At 40.3% G+C, this 22871-nt stretch overlaps 1 protein-coding gene across 1 annotated transcript in view; it reads right to left on the reverse strand.

Moving 5' to 3' along the window:
• LOC140375598 (calcium/calmodulin-dependent protein kinase type 1-like) overlaps positions 1 to 14903 on the reverse strand; it is a 71942-nt gene extending 57039 nt beyond the window's left edge. The window contains exons 1-2 of the mRNA XM_072461875.1: positions 14850 to 14903; positions 9743 to 9850 (exon numbers count right to left, since the gene is read on the reverse strand). Of these exons, the coding sequence (XP_072317976.1) occupies positions 9743 to 9850; positions 14850 to 14860 (119 nt within the window). The 5' untranslated portion in view covers positions 14861 to 14903. The remainder of the gene's footprint in view (positions 1 to 9742; positions 9851 to 14849) is intronic.
• Positions 14904 to 22871: the final 7968 nt, after the last annotated feature.

The raw sequence follows: 22871 nt of genomic DNA on the forward strand, positions 1-22871 counted from the left end.
GCAATCATCAACGGTGAATTACTGAGCTTCGTTTGGTATGCCGCAAAACGCAGCAGAAAACATGGACGGGCGGGAAGGGGGTCGCGCGGGAGGCGAGAGCCATCATCGTCGCTCTGCGGCTTTAATTTACATTTGAGGTTACCTACACATACCAGGGGTGGGGCAAAGACAATGATAACGCTCAACGTCTAGGAAAACATACGTTTCACTGCATTTTAATACATAAAATGCATCGATAAACAACACATATTGGTATCAGCGTAGGATCGATATTGCGATACTTAGTACTATTGGTAGCCCATCACTTACTATACTCGATATTCTGTATATTAGTCTGCTTGTGAGACTATCCTTTTGCTCATACAGCATCATGTGAAGGTTCATGACATAACGTACACAAAGCGCCTCTGGCCACTGTCGTCCGAGAGCACGTCATACGTCTGAGGTCGATCATGATCATGTGACTGCTCCACATAATGGACAGGGAAACACAGCTAATCCATCGTTATCATTGATCAGCCTCTGCTCGGTGGACTTCCTCTCTCCATGCCCTGAGCGCTTCGCAAAGCACTCTGGGATGTGCCGTAACCGGGTCCCAAGTACCGGCCGGTCTAAACCAGGACTAAACCAGATCTACGGTGGCATAGTGGTTTGCATTGTAGCCTCACAGCCAAAAGGATTCCTAGGTCTGGTGGGGCATTTCTGTGTGAACGTTGCATGTTCTCCCTGTGTAGATACAGTCGGCAGCACGTCATATGAGAGCCAGGTCTGGTGTGGGGGAAACCCAACTTTTCCCCTCTTCTAATATGTTTTCTGGCAGATTATGTGTATTTTAAGAACACGTAATTAAAGTCAACTCACAATTGAGCCTTAATGGAGGTAAAGGGATTGTTCTGTAAATGTTGAGCAGCTAGCATTGCGGTAGCATTTTGCCCACAGCTTATGTTAGCATTCATGGATAACTTTACACATTTGGGCCGTTCGACCACTTTATGTTCCCTCCTTGTCTTCGTGTCTGTATTTGTCACAGTATATAAACTAAAGTCGGCGTTTGCTCTTGTAGTTGTTGAACAATGAGTGATGAAGTTGCGGTTCTCTATTAAAATGAATGCAGTGCTTGTCTAACACTAAAAACATGGTCTCGTCCCGTTTAGAGATGGGCTGATGATCCAAATATTGACAATATTGTGAATGTTGTTTAGCACAAAAACGAGGAAAAAAGATGATTGAAAATGAAAATGTTGTAAACTTCCAAATAAAAGAATGAAGAGATTTTTCTGCATTTGTACTTTTACATTTCATTTACATATTAAACCTAAACTAAGAATCCCTAAAAAATATTGAGGAATACATGTATTTCAGTCTCGCCCATCCTTATCACAATAGTAATATTTCAAACTCAAATTTGATACCATTACCAAAAGGGAATGTAAAGCCAGCAATATATACACACATATATTATTATGTGTTCTTAAGTTCAGATAAAGTCAGTGTCAAAATATGCCCTTTAGTGACAGAATTTTAGATCTTTTTTATTTAATACATCTCTAAACCTGGGTGCTTTTTTCTCATTTTGATGGCTGAAATGAAAATAATGTATTGGCTGATAAGTTTAACACTGTCTTTTGTCCATACCAGGACAGTATGTGGTAAATCATGTCTAAAGATGATTAAACCAAAGGAAACACATAAAACCATATTTGTCAAATGATTTCTTATACTGTATAGACAATTGTGCCCATAAGTAATACGTTATGTTAAAACTGCATTGTCCTGTTCGTCCTGCTGTGTCTCTACAGCGAGTAGGCGTGGACAGATTAAGGATCGTTTCAGACGCAGATAGCTTATTGACATTGACCCTGAAGAGGATCAGAGCTTAAGGTTTAATCTGAGTGTTTACTGATCCACGAGCGATGAAAACTGCAGCTGACCGGCAACGCCAAGGACGACAGGCCAGAACTAACCCTGAACGGATCCACTAGAGAGAATCACAAACCCAAATCTGCAATGTAGAGAATCAAATCAAAAGAAGATAAGGGTTTACAGGTTTAGGGTTGGCTAACCCAAAACTGCAGAAAAAGTGGATCAGTCACTCCAAATACTCCATCTAACTCACTGTGTCTTCTACTTTCTGCTGATGGGTTCATATACATGTTTGTCAGTATCTTAACATATTCGTTTGGAAGTACTCACTATTGCACTGTTTTCTGTCCGACGCTGGTCATTCCTGTACAAAGTTGCTTATGCTTCTAGTTCAGATGAGTTTTTTACATTCCAATATTGCAGAAACATCTATTATTTGCTGTGGTGATTCCATGTGTTTGTTTCTGGACAGTGCTGGGAAGTGTAAATGTGTAAGTGTTCTTCTCATCGCTGTATTCATCTGTTCAGTCTGTCCAGAATGATGATTGCCTTTGTGATTCTTTCTGCAATGGATCGCTCTTGGACTATTGACGAACTAGGGACCGTCCTGTCTGTGTGTTGTGGATCGTAAGTATTGTATATTGTCTATTGTACTGTATGTGTAACGGTCTGTCTTTGTGTTACGTGTTTTGGACCCCTTGAAAATGAGATTGCACTTCGTAAGGGGCTTTCCATTAATACATTTCAGATTTCGAATGTATAATCTCAATAAAATAATAATTAGTTGAATAATAAAACTTTGTTCAACTAATCTACCTCGACCGATTAATCGACAAAGTGACCAAAAGCTTACAGCCCTGGCTTAAAGTCCAAGAAAACAACAGACTGAAATAGATGTAGGGTCGAAACTGACAAAGTAATAAAACAAAATAATTATATATTTCAGATAGCGTTGTCAAAAGAATCAAAGATCGGATACTAATTAATATTAAAACAAGAATCAAAACTAGTTACTTGACTGAACAAGCGTCGATTCTACAAAAATAACATAAACGGGACAAAATTTGGCCTTTCCTGAACCATTTTTGAATCAGAATTAGCATAAGATCACATGAAAAAATAAAGAAAGTGCTTTTGCTTTGAGCCTTTTCGATTTTCCAGTTGTGTCAAATTGTGATTAATCTTGAAGCCGTGAAAGTGTTGGACTTTATTCTTAATCTCCATCTGTTTTTCTCACCTCGACTTGTGACAGTGAGCTGGACTCAGGCGCAATCGTTATAATAAAAGAATCAGAAGAAGAGGTTTTAGTAATTTTTTTTAGAAAAAGGGTTAAGCATGTCACGGTAATTACTATTAGGGATCGACCGTTTTTTCCATCATAAAGTTCTGCCGACATTTTTGGGCCAATCTTGATAATTTTTGCCAAATATACCCTTTAATTGTATTACAAACTCACCTTCAAACCTGTTTTACTCCAGACTAGATAAGAGAGCAGTGCAGTCTCTTGTTGTGCATTCAAGTTTTCAAATCAAGTACTAAGAGTGTTATTTAGGCTGCTCCAAACAGAAACATGGCCCCTGCTGGACCTTTAAAGCTACGTTTACACCGCTGCAACCAAATTTGCGCCCGACGCCCGAGTTGGACACTTTTTTTTGGACGCCCGGACATAAAAGAAACTTACCAGACGCGCGTCCGAGGCGTCCAGCGCACATGCTCAGTGGAGGAGTGTTTCCCTGTGTAGCTGTGTGATGGAAGAACAGGTGAAGAAAGTGGCTTTGGTGTATTAACTTTACAATGTCCAAAAATGGCAAAAACGGAGGCGATGGACGCTGGGGCCCGTCTGGGAGCCGCTGATACTTCAAAGATGAGCAGAGTTTAGTCAATAGCATTATTTGCTCCAAGAGCTGCGTCATGATTATTTTATTTTATTGTTGTGGGGTTTGTTTTGGGTCTTGGTTAGGGTTAGGGTCTTCTAACCCCTAACCCCTAACCCCTAACCCAAACCTAACCCTAAACCCTAACCCCTAACCCCTAACCCCTAACCCCTAACCCTTAACCCTAACCCTAAACCCTAACCCTAAACCCTAACCCTAACCCCTAACCCCTAACCCCTAACCCTTAACCCTAACCCTAAACCCTAACCCTAACCCTAACCCTAACCCAAACCTAACCCTAACCCCTAACCCTAACCCTAAACCCTAAACCCTAATCCTAACCCTAACCCTAAACCCTAAACCCTAAACCCTAACCCTAACCCTAACCCTAACCCTTAACCCTAAACCCTTAACCCTAAACCCTAACCCTAACCCCTGAACTAAAAACATTGAAATACTTCACACATGTTCAAACTAGAGGATGTGGAAGACACTGGGAATGAAAGAAAACAAAACATGTCACTGTTGTCTGTCTCAGTAAATGTGAATATTAATGTTGTATAATAATGATAATGTGACATTTCTAATGGTGACAGGCCTAATCTGGTCTAAATGAAACAAGCAGCGGCCTCAGTAAATCTGTCGTTATCTGTGAATGTGAGAAAGCTAAAGATGATCAAGTTTAGATGGATTTGTTTCTTTCAGACTCAAAATGTCCTCACTAAAGTATAAAACGGAATAAAACACGTGGAGCAGCTTAAGCAGCTCGCTCACATGCTCTGTCTCTGTGGAGATTATAAATAGCAAATCAAAAAGTTTGTTTCCATAGAGACTGTGGGAGTCCATTATGGAAAGAGTTACCACGACAACCAGGACAAAACCAGGTCCAAACCAGGACAGAACCAGGTCTGAAGCAGGTCTAAACCAGGTCTAAACCAGATGTAAAACCAGGTCTAAACCAGATGTAAAACCAGGTCTAAACCAGATGTAAAACCAGGTCTAAACCAGATGTAAAACCAGGTCTAATCTGGGTCTAAACCAGGTCTAAACCAGGTCTAAACCAGATGTAAAACCAGGTCTAAACTGGGTCTAGACCAGGTCTGAACCAGGTCTAAACCAGATGTAAAACCAGGTCTAAACCAGATGTAAAACCAGGTCTAAACCAGATGTAAAACCAGGTCTAAACCAGATGTAAAACCAGGTCTAATCTGGGTCTAAACCAGGTCTAAACCAGGTCTAAACCAGATGTAAAACCAGGTCTAAACTGGGTCTAGACCAGGTCTGAACCAGGTCTAAACCAGATGTAAAACCAGGTCTAAACCAGATGTAAAACCAGGTCTAAACCAGATGTAAAACCAGGTCTAATCTGGGTCTAAACCAGGTCTAAACCAGGTCTAAACCAGATGTAAAACCAGGTCTAAACTGGGTCTAGACCAGGTCTGAACCAGGTCTAAACCAGATGTAAAACCAGGTCTAAACTAGGTCTGGACCAAGTCTTACCTAGGTGTGAACCAGATCTAAACCAGATCTAAACCAGATCTAAACCAGATCTGAACCAGATCTGAACCAGATCTCTAAACCCTAGCTCTGAAACAGGTCTAAACCAGGATAGAACCAGATCTAAACCGGGTCTGAAACGAGTCTGAAGCAGAACTCCACACAGGATTTGAACTGGATTTGAACCAGGTCTTAACAAGAACAGAACTAGTAATAAAAGAGGTTTGCATCAGGTCAAACGGCGTCAGAACGGCACATGTAAATAACCTGGTCAATACGAGATCCAAGTGGAAGAAAAGCAGTTGCCAGGACTAAACAGGATTTACATCTAAACAAGAACACAGACAAAATGTTTTAAAGTGCTTTTGTTTTTCTAATTATGATTTAGTCTGGTGGCATAAGTATTCATCACAGTTTCATCAAGTTGCACTTTGTCAATACAAACAGAAAATGAAGGAAGTGAAGGAGTTGTAAAAATCCCTCTGTGATGTCATGAAAAAGTTCAGGGACACTTTACACACAAGTCTCAGGAGTCAAACCCACAACCTCCTCCCAGTCATTTCAAAGTGCCATGTACTACTACTGAAAATATCACTATAAACAATAATATCCAAAGTACTTTATGCCAATGAAAATAACCCTAAAGCTGCAGAATCACAGTCAATTATTTTCTAAATGTACAATATCATTAATACATCATGAATTAATTAATTAAACAATTTAGGGCTTGGTCAAATACATTATTTATTTCACTTTCTGCGGCTTAACTTTAGTTTTTTAGTATCACCACAAATTGCTTTCCCCCCAGCATCCTGATAACAACAGTCAAATGATATTATGTCAATCGTGTTACTTGAGGCTTCATTATCATTTAATATATCACCTCATATCCTCTTTTAAAAGTTTCTTTTAGTTTTGTTATTTGTAAGCAGCTCTTTTTCTAGCATTTTTCACTATAAACTATTTATTTAATAGCTACATTTTGCATACCTTCAAAACAACATTCACGTACACCATTTTGATATATATTGCCCACCTTTAGCCCAAATGCAAAGAAAATGTATGTAGTCCCAGCTTCCATCAGGCGATATAATGACTATATATTGTTACAATCACTGACAGGACGAGGATAACCACTCTGCCACACAAACACTCTGCTGAGAGCCTCTTTCTGCCGCCTGAAGGAAATGGATATCGGGCTGAATAAACTTAAGCCTAAACTAAACCAGAGTCTATAAAAACAATGGTGAACAAACAAGGATGTGCGTGACTGCTAGACATTCAGTCTCATGACACAACGTCACTCACTAAGCTTCAAACAAAAGAAGAACTTTAAATACTCCAACAGCCAAACCAGTATTTCTATTCTACATTGAAATATGGCAGAAGGATTAGTTGTAGTAGAAGTTGCAGTAGTAGTAGTTGTAGTAAAAGTAGTAGTAGTAGTAGTAGTAGTAGTAGTAGTAGTAGTAGTAGTAGTAGTTGCAGTAGAAGTACTCTGTGGAGTGCCCCAGGGCTCTGTTTTGGGCCCCATGTTGTTTCTCTGTATATGTTGCCACTCGGGTTTAGCGTTTCACTGCAGACGATCTGCAGATTTACTTCCTGTGTTTCCTGACAAAAGTGATGCTCTTCAATCTCTGACCTTAGCCCCATGCCGAGCCCCATGCCCCATGCTCGAGCCCCGTGCCTGAGCCCCATGCCCGAGCCCCGTGCCGAGCCCCATGCCCAAGCCCCATGCCCGAGCCCCATGCCCCATGCTCGAGCCCCATGCCGAGCCCCATGCTCGAGCCCCATGCCCGAGCCCCATGCCGAGCCCCATGCCCCATGCTCGAGCCCCATGCCGAGCCCCATGCTCGAGCCCCATGCCCCATGCTCGAGCCCCATGCCGAGCCCCATGCTCGAGCCCCATGCCCGAGCCCCATGCCGAGCCCCATGCCCCATGCTCGAGCCCCATGCCCGAGCCCCATTCCCGAGCCCCATGCCCCATGCTCGAGCCCCATGCCCGAGCCCCATGCCGAGCCCCATGCCCCGTGCTCGAGCCCCATGCCCGAGCCCCATGCCGAGCCCCATGCCCCATGCTCGAGCCCCATGCTCGAGCTCCATGCCCGAGTCCCGTGCCGAGCCCCGTGCCCGAGTCCCGTGCCCGAGTCCCGTGCCCGAGTCCCGTGCCCGAGCCCCGTGCCCGAGCCCCGTACCGAGCCCCGTGCCCCATGCTCGAGCCCTGATTGTATCACAGACATAAAGACGAGGTTAGGGCAGCATTTCCTTTATTTGAATGAAAAGAAGAGTCTAATTCCGCTAACCCTAACCCTAGTAGCAGTAGCAGTAGCAGTAGTTGTAGTTGTAGTTGTAGTTGTAGTAGTAGTAGTAGTTGTAGTTGCAGTTGTAGTTGTAGTTGTAGTTGTAGTTGTAGTAGTAGTAGTATCAGTAGTAGTTGTAGTTGTAGTAGTAGTAGTAGCAGTAGTTGTTCTGTTCGGCTAAGTACACAGCTGAACCTCAAACATAAGCCTAGCCAAAGCCATACATACATTTAATCATTTATTTTAAGTCTGCTTTCAATAACAAGCTCAGTACAAAATACAACCAAGGAAGTGAGCAAATAGAACAACCGGGAGGAGCTGTAACCAAGGGTTACCAACAACAACATATCCTTTTCCCCCCAGGTCTTCTCGTGTATGAACCCTTAAACCTCTTCAAATGCACCATTCTAAGTGCATCAATATCATTCCATCAAGATACTTTCTCAAACATCATTCAGTTCTAAAACAGAGCAGTAAATGTTCATTCTCTTAACGTGTACTTAAGACGTATAACGCGTGCTTAAGACGTATAACGCATACTTAAGACGTATAACGCGTACTTAAGACGTATAAAAACGTATAACGCGTACTAAAAACGTATAAGGCGCACTTGAGACTTATAAGGCGTACTTAGGACGTATAACGCGTAATTAAGACGTATAATGCGTACTTAAGTCGTATAACGCGTACTTACGACGTATAACGCGTACTTAAGACGTATAAAAACGTATAACGCGTACTTAAGACGTATAAGGCGTACTTAAGACATATAACGTGTACATAAGACTTATAACGCGTACATAACGCGTACTTAAGATGTATAACGGATACTTAAGACGTACTTAAGACGTATAACGCGTACTTAAGACGTACTTAAGACTTATAACGCGTACTTAAGACGTATAACGCGATGTATAACGCGTACTTAAGACGTATAACGCGTACTTAAGACGTACTTAAGATGTATAACGCGTACTTAAGACGTATAAGGCGTACTTAAGACGTATAACGCGTACTTAAGACGTATAACGCATACTTAAGACATACTTAAGACGTATAACTTGTACTTAAGACGTATAAGGCGTACTTAAGACGTACTTAAGACGTATAAGGCGTACTTAAGACGTACTTAAGACGTATAAGGCGTACTTAAGACGTATAAGGCGTACTTGAGACGTATAAGGCGTACTTAAGACGTATAAGGCGTACTTAAGACGTATAAGGCGTACTTAAGACATATAACGTGTACATAAGACTTATAACGCGTACATAACGCGTACTTAAGATGTATAACGGATACTTAAGACGTACTTAAGACGTATAACGCGTACTTAAGACGTACTTAAGACTTATAACGCGTACTTAAGACGTATAACGCGATGTATAACGCGTACTTAAGACGTATAACGCGTACTTAAGACGTACTTAAGATGTGTAACGCGTACTTAAGACGTATAAGGCGTACTTAAGACGTATAACGCGTACTTAAGACGTATAACGCATACTTAAGACATACTTAAGACGTATAACTTGTACTTAAGACGTATAAGGCGTACTTAAGACGTACTTAAGACGTATAAGGCATACTTAAGACGTACTTAAGACGTATAAGGCGTACTTAAGACGTATAAGGCGTACTTGAGACGTATAAGGCGTACTTAAGACGTATAAGGCGTACTTAAGACGTATAAGACGTACTTAAGACGTATAAGGTGTACTTGAGACGTATAAGGCGTACTTAAGATGTATAAGGCGTACTTAAGACGTATAAGGCGTACTTAAGACGTATAACGCGTACTTAAGACGTATAACGCATACTTAAGACGTATAAGGCGTACTTAAGACGTACTTAAGACGTATAAGGCGTACTTAAGACGTACTTAAGACGTATAAGGCGTACTTAAGACGTACTTAAGACGTATAAGGCGTACTTGAGACGTATAACGCGTACTTAAGACGTATAACGCATACTTAAGACGTATAAGGCGTACTTAAGACGTACTTAAGACGTATAAGGCGTACTTAAGACGTATAAGGCGTACTTAAGACGTATAAGGCGTACTTGCCTGCGTCTTGTCATTGACTTGGTGAGGCTGCATCACAAATACCAAATTGCTACTGCACCAAAGATTGTTGATATAAAGAGTCAATGTTCAATCAAAAACCTGCTATAAACATATCCAGAAATATAAACTCATACAAACTTACGTTCCCAGTACTTCCTTAAAATCGTACTTCTCCTTCACATCGGTTTTCTTCTTCCACGAGTGTTGCTCCCCCAGAGGCATCTTCTTGTGGTTCCGATCACAAATGAGACTGGAAAGAAGAGAAAACATCATTCACACATTGAACTTTGTTGTCTTCTTTTACTTTTTCAAGTTGTAAAGAAAAGTAACCGTTTTAAAAAGTTTGTTTCAGGATCGATAATATCGATCCTGAAACAAATCAATCAGTTCATCACTTCCAATATATAATATATTATAGTAAAGCCGATTTGAGTTATGCACAATCAGACGATGAACAGACTTTAAAAACATGGAGGAGCCCTCAAGCTTAAATATGAAGACTTGTGAATGAAACAAAAGACAAATCCTGCAGAATTGGAGTTCTCATTAAAAGGAAATATGGCTTTTAATGTTCATTTTCTGAACACAAATCTATGGAATCTCCATCAAATGTGAATAATTACAAAGATCTAACTCTGATCTTAGGAAGGAAACAAGAAGTAAAAAGTACACATGAAAAATACCACTCACTAGTTACTTTTTTTTTAATTGACCTTTATTTAACCAGAAAACGTTGGTTAAATAAATAAAAGGTCAATAAAAATGTGAATTAATTACAATTACATCCAAACATTTTAATCAAATACAAATACAAGTACATCAGGTACAAAAACACTAAGGTCGACGCCTCTTTTCCAAAAGTGAATAAGCTTTAAATTTAAAGTAATAAACTACAAAGATGACACAGGAATAAAGAAAAATACATTTCATTACAGTTTATGAGGATTATAGGAGTCAAAAGGTTCAACGTGAATGAAATAAAACAAATATTATAACTATTCATTCTGTTCCTTTCAAAGTGGTAGTTTCACAGTTGTGTTTTTATCGCACTTAAGCACATTATACTTTATTTATTATGTCAAGGGCAAAACGTCAGGCTTAAGTTAATCATTAAACTAAACTTTATGAGAAAACTTTGGAGCTTCACAAACTGTAATCTACCTGTCTAAGTCCAGGTTTAGTCTATACATGATATATATAAACTATAACAGATTATTTGTGTGTGTTTGACATCATTCATTAATATAAGATTTAGGGTAATAGTGTTTTGTGTGATTTATGCAGGTTTCACTTAAATCACTTTATGAGAATGCTTCATATACAAAATGAAGGAGCAACTCTCTGACACCTTCTATTGATAATATAACTCTTTATAACTGAATGATGCTGTAAACGGGATTAGATTTGATTAGAAAAACTAAGAACCACATAAAGAACATTATGTAAAGGTCCTGACCATCCTCAGCATCTTAAACGCTACATCTACATTTCAAATATTACTTTTAAAGGTCACTATGGTTTGACCCCACTGCCCTCCTGTAACTCAGACGGAAATAGATGTGGTATCAGCTCTGCTCCTGCCGCTGCCGCTGCTCCTGCCGCTGCTCCTGCCGCTGCTCCTGTCGCTGCTGTCGACTGGAAACCACTGTCATAAAGTGCAGTATATGGAGTGTGGACACAGGGAGAACACTCAAGACTCCGCGCAGAAAGGCTCATGCAACATTCCTCTTTTGGTTATTTATGAACATCCATTACGAGAATCAATCGAATCATTAAATTTTTCCTTCAAATGTTTTAATTGTGAAACAGGAGAAAGTCATTGAGTTTGTTGTGATGGAAAAGGGTGGAGCAAAAACATACACAGAGTTGTAGTTTGCTTCATCCTGGAGTGATCCCCATGTCCACCTAAACCATCCACCCATACCGTATTTTTCAGACTATAAGTCGCACCTTTTTTCATAGTTTTGCGACTTATGCTCCAGAGCGACTTATATGTGATATTATTTGTTATTTTCACACTGGCAACCACAAGAGGGCGCTCTAAGGCTCTAAGCGACGCAGAAGAAGAATCTGCACTTCCTCTTCCTCCGGAGTTTGTGGAGTTGTTTAGAAGTGACACAGAGGAAGAAGAATTCAATGGATTTAGTGATTTGGGGTAAAACTGATGCTTTGGTAAACTTGTTAGCACGTTCTTTATGCTATAGTTATCTGAATAACTGTTAATATATTACGTTAGCATACCAGACACTTACCACAGTTCTGTCTGTGCGTCATGTAGCTGAAGGTTTTACGTTAGCATACGTACACCGCGTCATGTAGCTGAAGGTGTTACGTTAGCATACGTACACCGCGTCATGTAGCTGAAGGTGTTACGTTAGCATACGTACACCGCGTCATGTAGCTGAAGGTGTTACGTTAGCATACGTACACCGCGTCATGTAGCTGAAGGTGTTAGCGTTAGCATACGTACACCGCGTCATGTAGCTGAAGGTGTTACGTTAACATACGTACACCGCGTCATGTAGCTGAAGGTGTTACGTTAGCATACGTACACCGCGTCATGTAGCTGAAGGTGTTACGTTAGCATACATACACCGCGTCATGTAGCTGAAGGTGTTACGTTAGCATACGTACACCGCGTCATGTAGCTGAAGGTGTTAGCGTTAGCATACGTACACCGCGTCATGTAGCTGAAGGTGTTACGTTAGCATACGTACACCGCGTCATGTAGCTGAAGGTGTTACGTTAGCATACGTACACCGCGTCATGTAGCTGAAGGTGTTACGTTAGCATACGTACACCGCGTCATGTAGCTGAAGGTGTTACGTTAGCATACGTACACCGCGTCATGTAGCTGAAGGTGTTAGCGTTAGCATACGTACACCTATTCATCATGTTCTTTAATCTGTTATTATTCTAAACTGCATTTCTAGATGAAATGTCTGTTCTTGGTCCTGGATTTTATCAAAGACATTTCCACCAAAAATGCGTCTTATACTCCAGTGCGACTTATACTCCAGTGCGACTTATACTCCAGTGCGACTTATACTCCAGTGCGACGCGACTTATACTCCAGTGCGATTTATACTCCAGTGCGACTTATACTCCAGTGCGACTTATACTCCAGTGCGACGCGACTTATACTCCAGTGCGATTTATACTCCAGTGCGACTTATACTCCAGTGCGATTTATACTCCAGTACGATTTATACTCCAGTGCGACTTATACTCCAGTGCGACTTATACTCCAGTACGATTTATACTCCAGTGCGACTTATACTCCAGTGCGACAGTGTTTTTTCTTCACTATATGCATATTTTGGCTGGTGCGACTTATACTCTGGTGGTATACGGTAATCCTACACACATATAATACATTGTTAATAGTTTAACATTTCATATTTGATATTTTGCATGTCACTAAAAGCGTAGGTTAAAGGAAGTGTGTCCACATCGGGCATGAAAGTGCGGTATGCAAATCCAGCAGTTTAGAGGAAGTAACAAGAAGAAGTCAATCAAGCGTTTACGACACAGGAGCTGGACTTCCCGAGCGAAAGTGGAACGCTCCGTCTTGTTTTAGGTTCAATAGAAACGCCCAAAAAAGAGTGCAAGAAACCAAGCCAGACACAGGGAGAACATGCACACACAGAAGAGTGAGGCCCAATGGTCCGGGAAGCAAACCCAGGACCTGCTTTTGTTGTGTATAAAATAGACTGAAACAAAAGTTTTTTTTTTTTCAATTTTGGATGGTTTTGTTGCAATAAAAATGAATAAGAAATATGCTTCCTTATTGAGAGTGTGCTTGCATTTCCACAATATTTGCCTTATTTGGCCTGGAGGAGTCTCATCCTGCTTGTTTGTCGTTTCCATGGAAACGTCGTTCTTTTTGCGATAATATTCAGCAGTATATACGGCAGAAACTCATCTATCCTCATGGAGAATGTTCCAAAGTATGAACTCTTTTTGTGTAAGTATCATGGGCCCTGAGCTTTAATAAGACTCCCACATTTACATGAACAAAGCTACATTTTCAGCCTTTTAACATCTTTATCTACAAACAACAAAACTCACATCTTGATCAAACTGAGAAGACGTTGAAGGTGAGGCACTTGTTCATAACTGGCTCAGATGTGATTCATGCTAAAACTCACAAAACAACTCATTTTCATCTGAATTGAATTAGACCTGGAAAAGTAAGTGTGCATAACTAAAACATACATGAAACTATGACTGTGAGGACAATCTCTACTATACTGCATTATTCACACTTAAACACTTTTGTTTGCACCATTGAAAATGTTTCTATTTTCACGTCGCTCACAAAAGCCTCGAGAAATGTATTTGCAGAAAGGAAATGGTCCTAAAGTAAAAACTAAATCTGCGAGAGCCAATCTCATTTATTCCTCCACAATGGGACAAAGCATGAGCTGCAGAACATGCAATAAAAAGAGAGTCCATCATTGTGAACTCACTGTTATTGTGTTTTTGAGCTCTGGAAATGCAAACAGCCCAAATGTGCATAAATCAAACAGTCCAAATGTGCATAAATCAAACAGCCCAAATGTGCATAAATCAAACAGTCCAAATGTGCATAAATCAAACAGTCCAAATGTGCATAAATCAAACAGTCCAAATGTGCATAAATCAAACAGTCCAAATGTGCATAAATCAAACAGCCCAAATGTGCATAAATCAAACAGCCCAAATGTGCATAAATCAAACAGTCCAAATGTGCATAAATCAAACAGTCCAAATGTGCATAAATCAAACAGCCCAAATGTGCATAAATCAAACAGTCCAAATGACACAAACTAATGAGTCCAGAGAGCTTCATTTGGTCTCATCGTGTATTTTAGTCTGTTTGTTTGAGACAGTTTGGACGTCGTCTTCAGAGCCTCACGTTAAAGAACAAACTCTGCCTGAATGAAAAATATATGACATTAAAATACACAAAATAAACCTCCATATATCCTGATATGGATTTAAGAAATAATCATTTGAGATTGATCGTGCAGCCCTATAGCATAATGTATATATTTTCATGACGCGTCTGCATTAAAATCTTTAAACTGAAATAAAGTGATAAAACAGGGCAAAAGGGAGTGACATGGAGGAGCCGAGAGGGTCACATGCATTTACAAGTCAAGAAACAACTTCAGATCGTGTGGGATAAAAACAAAGGGACAGATTTCAGATTTCACATGCAGCCGAGGTTCACGAGGTTTAAGAGTAAAAACACGTTTACTCACTGGTTTCCCATTCCTGAGTCCAGCAGAAAGAGAGAGACACAACGTCTTTACCAACAACACAAGCACCTTTAGGATCTGGAAACCTTTAGAATGTGTCTCGTTTCCAGTTACAATGTGGACATTATACAAAGATGTCCTCTGTGGCATTAAGAGCTTCTTCAACACCAGACGTGAAGTTCCACTTCCTGTGGACGTTCTGTGCAACTTTTACCATCGCTTCCCCTTTTGTGTCATTCAAGGTGGAATAAGACTTTTGAAATACTTCTTTGATATGTTTGAGTTGGAGAAACAGCCTCGTTTACATCTTAGACTTTCCTTAAAAACATAACATTTTATCTGATCCAAATGATGAACTTTTTTCTCGTCACAAACGTAATGAAACTTATATTTTGAATGGATCTGGTGTAGTAGTAGTACTAATACCATCTTTGTGAAATATTCTGCAAAGAAAGTGAAACTGTGGCATCGAGGCAGTAACAAGCACAGATGTGCAACGCCTTGAGCCACTGCGCCACCACTTTACTCTAAAAATGGATTTGGATCAAATGAAGTTCCTGAAATATTCACCAAAAGTAAGTATTTCCTATGACAACGCACCATTACTAAAGGAGACGTTCTCACTTTGATGTAATTAGATCAAAGTAAAAAAGTACATGTTATTGTTCTTTTACGTTATCTTTTACGTTACATGATCTTTTACATGATCTTTGACGTTATCTTTGACGTGATCTTTGACATGATCTTTTACGTTACATGATCTTTTACATGATCTTTGACGTTATCTTTGACGTGATCTTTGACATGATCTTTGACATGATCTTTGACGTTATCTTTGACGTTATCTTTGACGTTATCTTCGACGTTATCTTTGACGTTATCTTTTACGCTATCTTTGACATGATCTTTGACATGATCTTTGACATGATCTTTGACATTATCTTTGACGTTATCTTTGACGTTATCTTCAACGTTATCTTTTAAGTTATCTTTGACATTATCTTTGACGTTATCTTTGACATTATCATTGACATTATCTTTGACATTATCTTTGACATGATCATTGACATTATCTTTGACATTATCTTCGACGTTATCTTTGACGTTATCTTTGACATGATCTTTGACATTATCTTCGACATGATCTTTGACGTTATCTTTGACGTTATCTTCAACGTTATCTTTTAAGTTATCTTTGACATTATCTTTGACGTTATCTTTGACATTATCATTGACATTATCTTTGACATTATCTTTGACATGATCATTGACATTATCTTTGACATTATCTTTGACGTTATCTTTGACGTTATCTTCGACATTATCTTCGACGTTAACTTTGACATTATCTTTGACGTTAACTTTGACATTATCTTTGACGTTATCTTTGACGTTATCTTTGACGTTATCTTCGACATTATCTTCGACGTTAACTTTGACATTATCTTTGACGTTATCTTTGACGTTATCTTTGACGTTATCTTTGACGTTATCTTTGACATTATCTTTGACATTATCTTCGACATGATCTTTGACGTTATCTTTGACGTTATCTTTGACATTATCTTTGACATTATCTTCGACATGATCTTTGACGTTATCTTTGACGTTATCTTTGACATTATCTTTGACATTATCTTCGACATTATCTTTGACGTTATCTTTGACGTTATCTTTGACGTTATCTTTGACATTATCTTTGACATTATCTTCGACATGATCTTTGACGTTATCTTTGACGTTATCTTTGACATTATCTTTGACATTATCTTCGACATTATCTTTTACGTTATCTTTGACGTTATCTTTGACATTATCTTTGACATTATCTTCGACGTTATCTTTGACATTATCTTTTACGTTATCTTTGACATTATCTTTGACGTTATCTTTTACGTTATCTTTGACGTTATCTTCGACATTATCTTCGACGTTAACTTTGACATTATCTTTGACGTTATCTTTGACGTTATCTTTGACGTTATCTTTGACATTATCTTTGACATTATCTTCGACATGATCTTTGACGTTATCTTTGACGTTATCTTTGACATTATCTTTGACATTATCTTCGACATGATCTTTGACGTTATCTTTGACGTTATCTTTGACATTATCTTTGACATTATCTTCGACATTATCTTTGACGTTATCTTTGACGTTATCTTTGACATTATCTTTGACATTATCTTCGACATGATCTTTGACGTTATCTTTGACGTTATCTTTGACATTATCTTTGACATTATCTTCGACATTATCTTTTACGTTATCTTTGACGTTATCTTTGACATTATCTTTGACATTATCTTCGACATGATCTTTGACGTTATCTTTGACGTTATCTTTGACATTATCTTTGACATTATCTTCGACATGATCTTTGACGTTATCTTTGACGTTATCTTTGACATTATCTTTGACATTATCTTCGACATTATCTTTGACGTTATCTTTGACGTTATCTTTGACGTTATCTTTGACATTATCTTTGACATTATCTTCGACATGATCTTTGACGTTATCTTTGACGTTATCTTTGACATTATCTTTGACATTATCTTCGACATGATCTTTGACGTTATCTTTGACGTTATCTTTGACATTATCTTTGACATTATCTTCGACGTTATCTTTGACATTATCTTTTACGTTATCTTTGACATTATCTTTGACGTTATCTTTTACGTTATCTTTGACGTTATCTTCGACATTATCTTCGACGTTAACTTTGACATTATCTTTGACGTTATCTTTGACGTTATCTTTGACGTTATCTTTGACGTTATCTTTGACATTATCTTTGACATTATCTTCGACATTATCTTTTACGTTATCTTTGACGTTATCTTTGACATTATCTTTGACATTATCTTCGACGTTATCTTTGACATTATCTTTTACGTTATGACTCGTTTATTTAGATCAATCCAAGGTCAAAAGTGTTTTCCAGAACAAGAAAAGATGAATTCAAATCACAATAATAATATTTCCCTGTTTTTCTAATTAAGGGTTTGGGTTAATTGTGTCTCTTAGTTACAGTCTGGTTGCTAGGTAACAGTTACTGCCCATGGGTTAGGGTTAGGTCAGCGAGACACAGGCCTTCAGGAGGACATGTCCACATGATGGACAATGGTCAGGGAGACACAGGCCTGCAGGAGGACATGTCCACATGATGGACAATGGTCAGGGAGACACAGGCCTGTAGGAGGACATGTCCACATGATGGACAATGGTCAGCGAGACACAGGCCTTCAGGAGGACATGTCCACATGATGGACAATGGTCAGGGAGACACAGGCCTGTAGGAAGAGGACATGTCCACATGATGGACAATGATCAGGGAGACACAGGCCTGCAGGAGGACATGTCCACATGATGGACAATGGTCAGCGAGACACAGGCCTGAAGGAGGACATGTCCACATGATGGACAATGGTCAGCGAGACACAGGCCTGTAGGTGGACATGTCCACATGATGGACAATGGTCAGGGAGACACAGGCCTGTAGGAAGAGGACATGTCCACATGATGAACAATGGTCAGGGAGACACAGGCCTGCAGGAGGACGTGTCCACATGATGGACAATGGTCAGGGAGACACAGGCCTATAGGAAGAGGACATGTCCACATGATGGACAATGGTCAGCGAGACACAGGCCTGAAGGAGGACATGTCCACATGATGGACAATGGTCAGCGAGACACAGGCCTGTAGGTGGACATGTCCACATGATGGACAATGGTCAGGGAGACACAGGCCTGTAGGAAGAGGACATGTCCACATGATGAACAATGGTCAGGGAGACACAGGCCTGCAGGAGGACATGTCCACATGATGGACAATGGTCAGGGAGACACAGGCCTATAGGAAGAGGACATGTCCACATGATGGACAATGGTCAGCGAGACACAGGCCTGTAGGAGGACATGTCCACATGATGGACAATGGTCAGGGAGACACAGGCCTGTAGGAGGACATGGCCACATGATGGACAATGGTCAGGGAGACACAGGCCTGTAGGAAGACATGTCCACATGATGGACAATGGTCAGGGAGACACAGGCCTGTAGGAGGACATGTCCACATGATGGACAATGGTCAGCGAGACACAGGCCTTCAGGAGGACATGTCCACATGATGGACAATGGTCAGGGAGACACAGGCCTGTAGGAAGAGGACATGTCCACATGATGGACAATGATCAGGGAGACACAGGCCTGCAGGAGGACATGTCCACATGATGGACAATGGTCAGCGAGACACAGGCCTGAAGGAGGACATGTCCACATGATGGACAATGGTCAGCGAGACACAGGCCTGTAGGTGGACATGTCCACATGATGGACAATGGTCAGGGAGACACAGGCCTATAGGAAGAGGACATGTCCACATGATGGACAATGGTCAGCGAGACACAGGCCTGAAGGAGGACATGTCCACATGATGGACAATGGTCAGCGAGACACAGGCCTGTAGGTGGACATGTCCACATGATGGACAATGGTCAGGGAGACACAGGCCTGTAGGAAGAGGACATGTCCACATGATGAACAATGGTCAGGGAGACACAGGCCTGCAGGAGGACATGTCCACATGATGGACAATGGTCAGGGAGACACAGGCCTATAGGAAGAGGACATGTCCACATGATGGACAATGGTCAGCGAGACACAGGCCTGTAGGAGGACATGTCCACATGATGGACAATGGTCAGGGAGACACAGGCCTGTAGGAGGACATGGCCACATGATGGACAATGGTCAGGGAGACACAGGCCTGTAGGAAGACATGTCCACATGATGGACAATGGTCAGGGAGACACAGGCCTGTAGGAGGACATGTCCACATGATGGACAATGGTCAGCGAGACACAGGCCTTCAGGAGGACATGTCCACATGATGGACAATGGTCAGCGAGACACAGGCCTTCAGGAGGACATGTCCACATGATGGACAATGGTCAGGGAGACACAGGCCTTCAGGAGGACATGTCCACATGATGGACAATGGTCAGCGAGACACAGGCCTTCAGGAGGACATGTCCACATGATGGACAATGGTCAGGGAGACACAGGCCTTCAGGAGGACATGTCCACATGATGGACAATGGTCAGCGAGACAACAACAAAGCACAAGATTAACATTTTTTCCACCATCTTTAGAGCAATATTCAGAAGATATTTTCAGGAATGTTAAAATTGCAAAAATAGAACTTTATGTCATTGTTTGTGTCTCTTTTTGGCTCATTTCAATCATTTTGATAACGACACAGATCAATCTTCAACTACTGTATGTATATGACAATACTACATGTATTATACATGTATATATGTCACATACAGTATGTATATGACAATACTACACGTATTATACATGTATATATGTCACATACTGTATGTATATGACAATACTACACGTATTATACATGTATATATGTCACATACTGTATGTATATGACAATACTACATGTATTATACATGTATATATGTCACATACTGTATGTATATGACAATACTACATGTATTATACATGTATATATGTCACATACTGTATGTATAGGACAATACTACACGTATTATACATGTATATATGTCACATACAGTATGTATATGACAATACTACAGACATAAAGTATCATTAGTTTTACAATTTTTTGTTCATCTTGCCAAACCTCGATTACAGAGACCAGCATTACTGCACAATCATTACATATACATTACATATACATTACATGACAAAACTTCCAGAGACAGAACCAAAGTAATGACATATTTATCACAAGACTGAGTCTGTTATTGTTATTTAAGGCAGTGTTAGGGTTAGGGTTAGGGTTAGGGTTAGGGTTAGGGTTAGTGTTAGTGTTAGGGTTAGTGTTAGTGTTAGGGTTAGGGTTAGTGTTAGGGTTAGGGTTAGTGTTAGTGTTAGGGTTAGGGTTAGTGTTAGGGTTAGGGTTAGTGTTAGGGTTAGTGTTAGGGTTAGGGTTAGTGTTAGGGTTAGTGTTAGTGTTAGGCTTAGTGTTAGGGTTAGGGTTAGTGTTAGGGTTAGGGTTAGTGTTAGGGTTAGTGTTAGGGTTAGTGTTAGGGTTAGTGTTAGGGTTAGTGTTAGGGTTAGTGTTAGGGTTAGGGTTAGGGTTAGTGTTAGGGTTAGGGTTAGTGTTAGTGTTAGTGTTAGTGTTAGGGTTAGTGTTAGTGTTAGGGTTAGGGTTAGTGTTAGGGTTAGGGTTAGTGTTAGGCTTAGGTTAGGGTTAGGCATGTTTCGGGAGTAAATGGCCTTTATTGCCTGTAGTGGGTTAGGGTTAGGGTTAGTGTTAGGGTTAGGGTTAGTGTTAGGCTTAGGTTAGGGTTAGGGTTAGGGTTAGGCATGTTTGGGTTAGGGTTAGGGTTAATTGGCCTTTTTTGCCTGTAGTTAATCTTTTAAGCAGTTATTTGACCTGGTGTAGTCACTTTGATATGTTATTGATAATTTAACATAATCTAGTTTTGTTATGCAAATGTATAGTCCAGGTTCTTTTTAGACTATGTGCTAGTATATTACTGCCTTTTTACAACTGACTGAATCATTTTATGTTCATGGAAACATTGTATTACACGTTTGCATAACTCTTGCCTTATTCCATGTCCTCCTCTTAATATTATCATCAATTAACTTAACTACAATATTGCTGCTGCCAAAGTTTAGATTAGCTTCAATCAAACAACATTTTCTATTTGGAGAATGTCAATGAAGCTGAAGTTTAGTCCAAATCGAGGTTTAAGTTCTGATTCAAGTTTGCAAATAAAAAGAATCAACTTCAATGTTTTTCTCGTGACATTTGGAGCTTGTCTTACCTGAGAAACGTGAATGTCTGTCCCGCTCTTCGCCCGCGTCCAGCCCGTGTTTAGTCCGCCTGCAGCGCGCTCCTGGATCAAGCTCGCGGTCAGATCTGGATGTTCCGCAGCAGCTCGAGCCTCCGGAGCGGTGACGTGAACAGGAGGCGGGACGGGACGCAATGAGCCAATCAGAGAACAGATCAGGCGAGCAGGTGAACATCTCTGGGATTCTATTGGTCAATACAAACGTCAATCACTGTCAGATCTTGACGCGAATGTGACGTGACCAAAATTAATTGCTTTTAGAAAAACAAATGCACAATATTTAGTCACATTTTGCTTCGTTTCAGAAGAAGAAACATGTTTTATAATACTTGTAATCCCTTTCAAATGATAGATCTATAGCTCCATCTAGCGGAGAAAGTATGTAACGCACTCATCCAGACGGTGTGGTGTCCAAACTGTGGCCCAGGGGCCAAATGCGGCCGTCAAAGTCACATCAGCTTCTGTTGAGCTTCAGGCCTCCTGCTGAAGTGAACTATACATACAGTATATATACATGTATATATATACATGTCATATATACATGTATAATACTTGAGCTTCAGGCCTCCTGCTAAAGTGAACTCATTATAATAAGGAGTTCTTATACCATAAATCTAAAGTTAAAAACGTTAACTCGGGTAAAAGTGCAGTTAGAAACCAAATGTTATATTGTATAGTACAGTTATGAGTGTATGATCTAGCGCTCATGACAGTTATGAGTGTATGATTTAGCGCTCATGACAGTTATGAGTGTATGATCTAGCGCTCATGACAGTTATGAGTGTATGATTTAGCGCTCATGACAGTTATGAGTGTATGATCTAGCGCTCATGACAGTTATGAGTGTATGATCTAGCGCTCATGACAGTTATGAGTGTATGATTTAGCGCTCATGACAGTTATGAGTGTATGATCTAGCGCTCATGACAGTTATGAGTGTAATCCTGATATGTTCTCCCGCCTGTAGATGTCGCTGTGGTTATCGCCGCTCTTTGCGCCGTTGCCCTGGAACTGCCGTTGCCTAGTGACGACAAACTCCGCACGCTGCACTTCCGGGGTCTTTTCAAACACTGTCCAGCGCCACGGAGCCAACTTCAACGCACAAATCCACTCTTTTTACCACGTTTTCCTGTCCAAAGATGAGAAAAAAAGTCTCTAAAATGTTTAG

This window comes from Eucyclogobius newberryi, unplaced genomic scaffold (assembly GCF_026437365.1).
Source record: "Eucyclogobius newberryi isolate DKJ021-1_F unplaced genomic scaffold, fEucNew1.0.hap1 SCAF_33, whole genome shotgun sequence".
Classification (NCBI taxonomy): domain Eukaryota; kingdom Metazoa; phylum Chordata; class Actinopteri; order Gobiiformes; family Gobiidae; genus Eucyclogobius; species Eucyclogobius newberryi.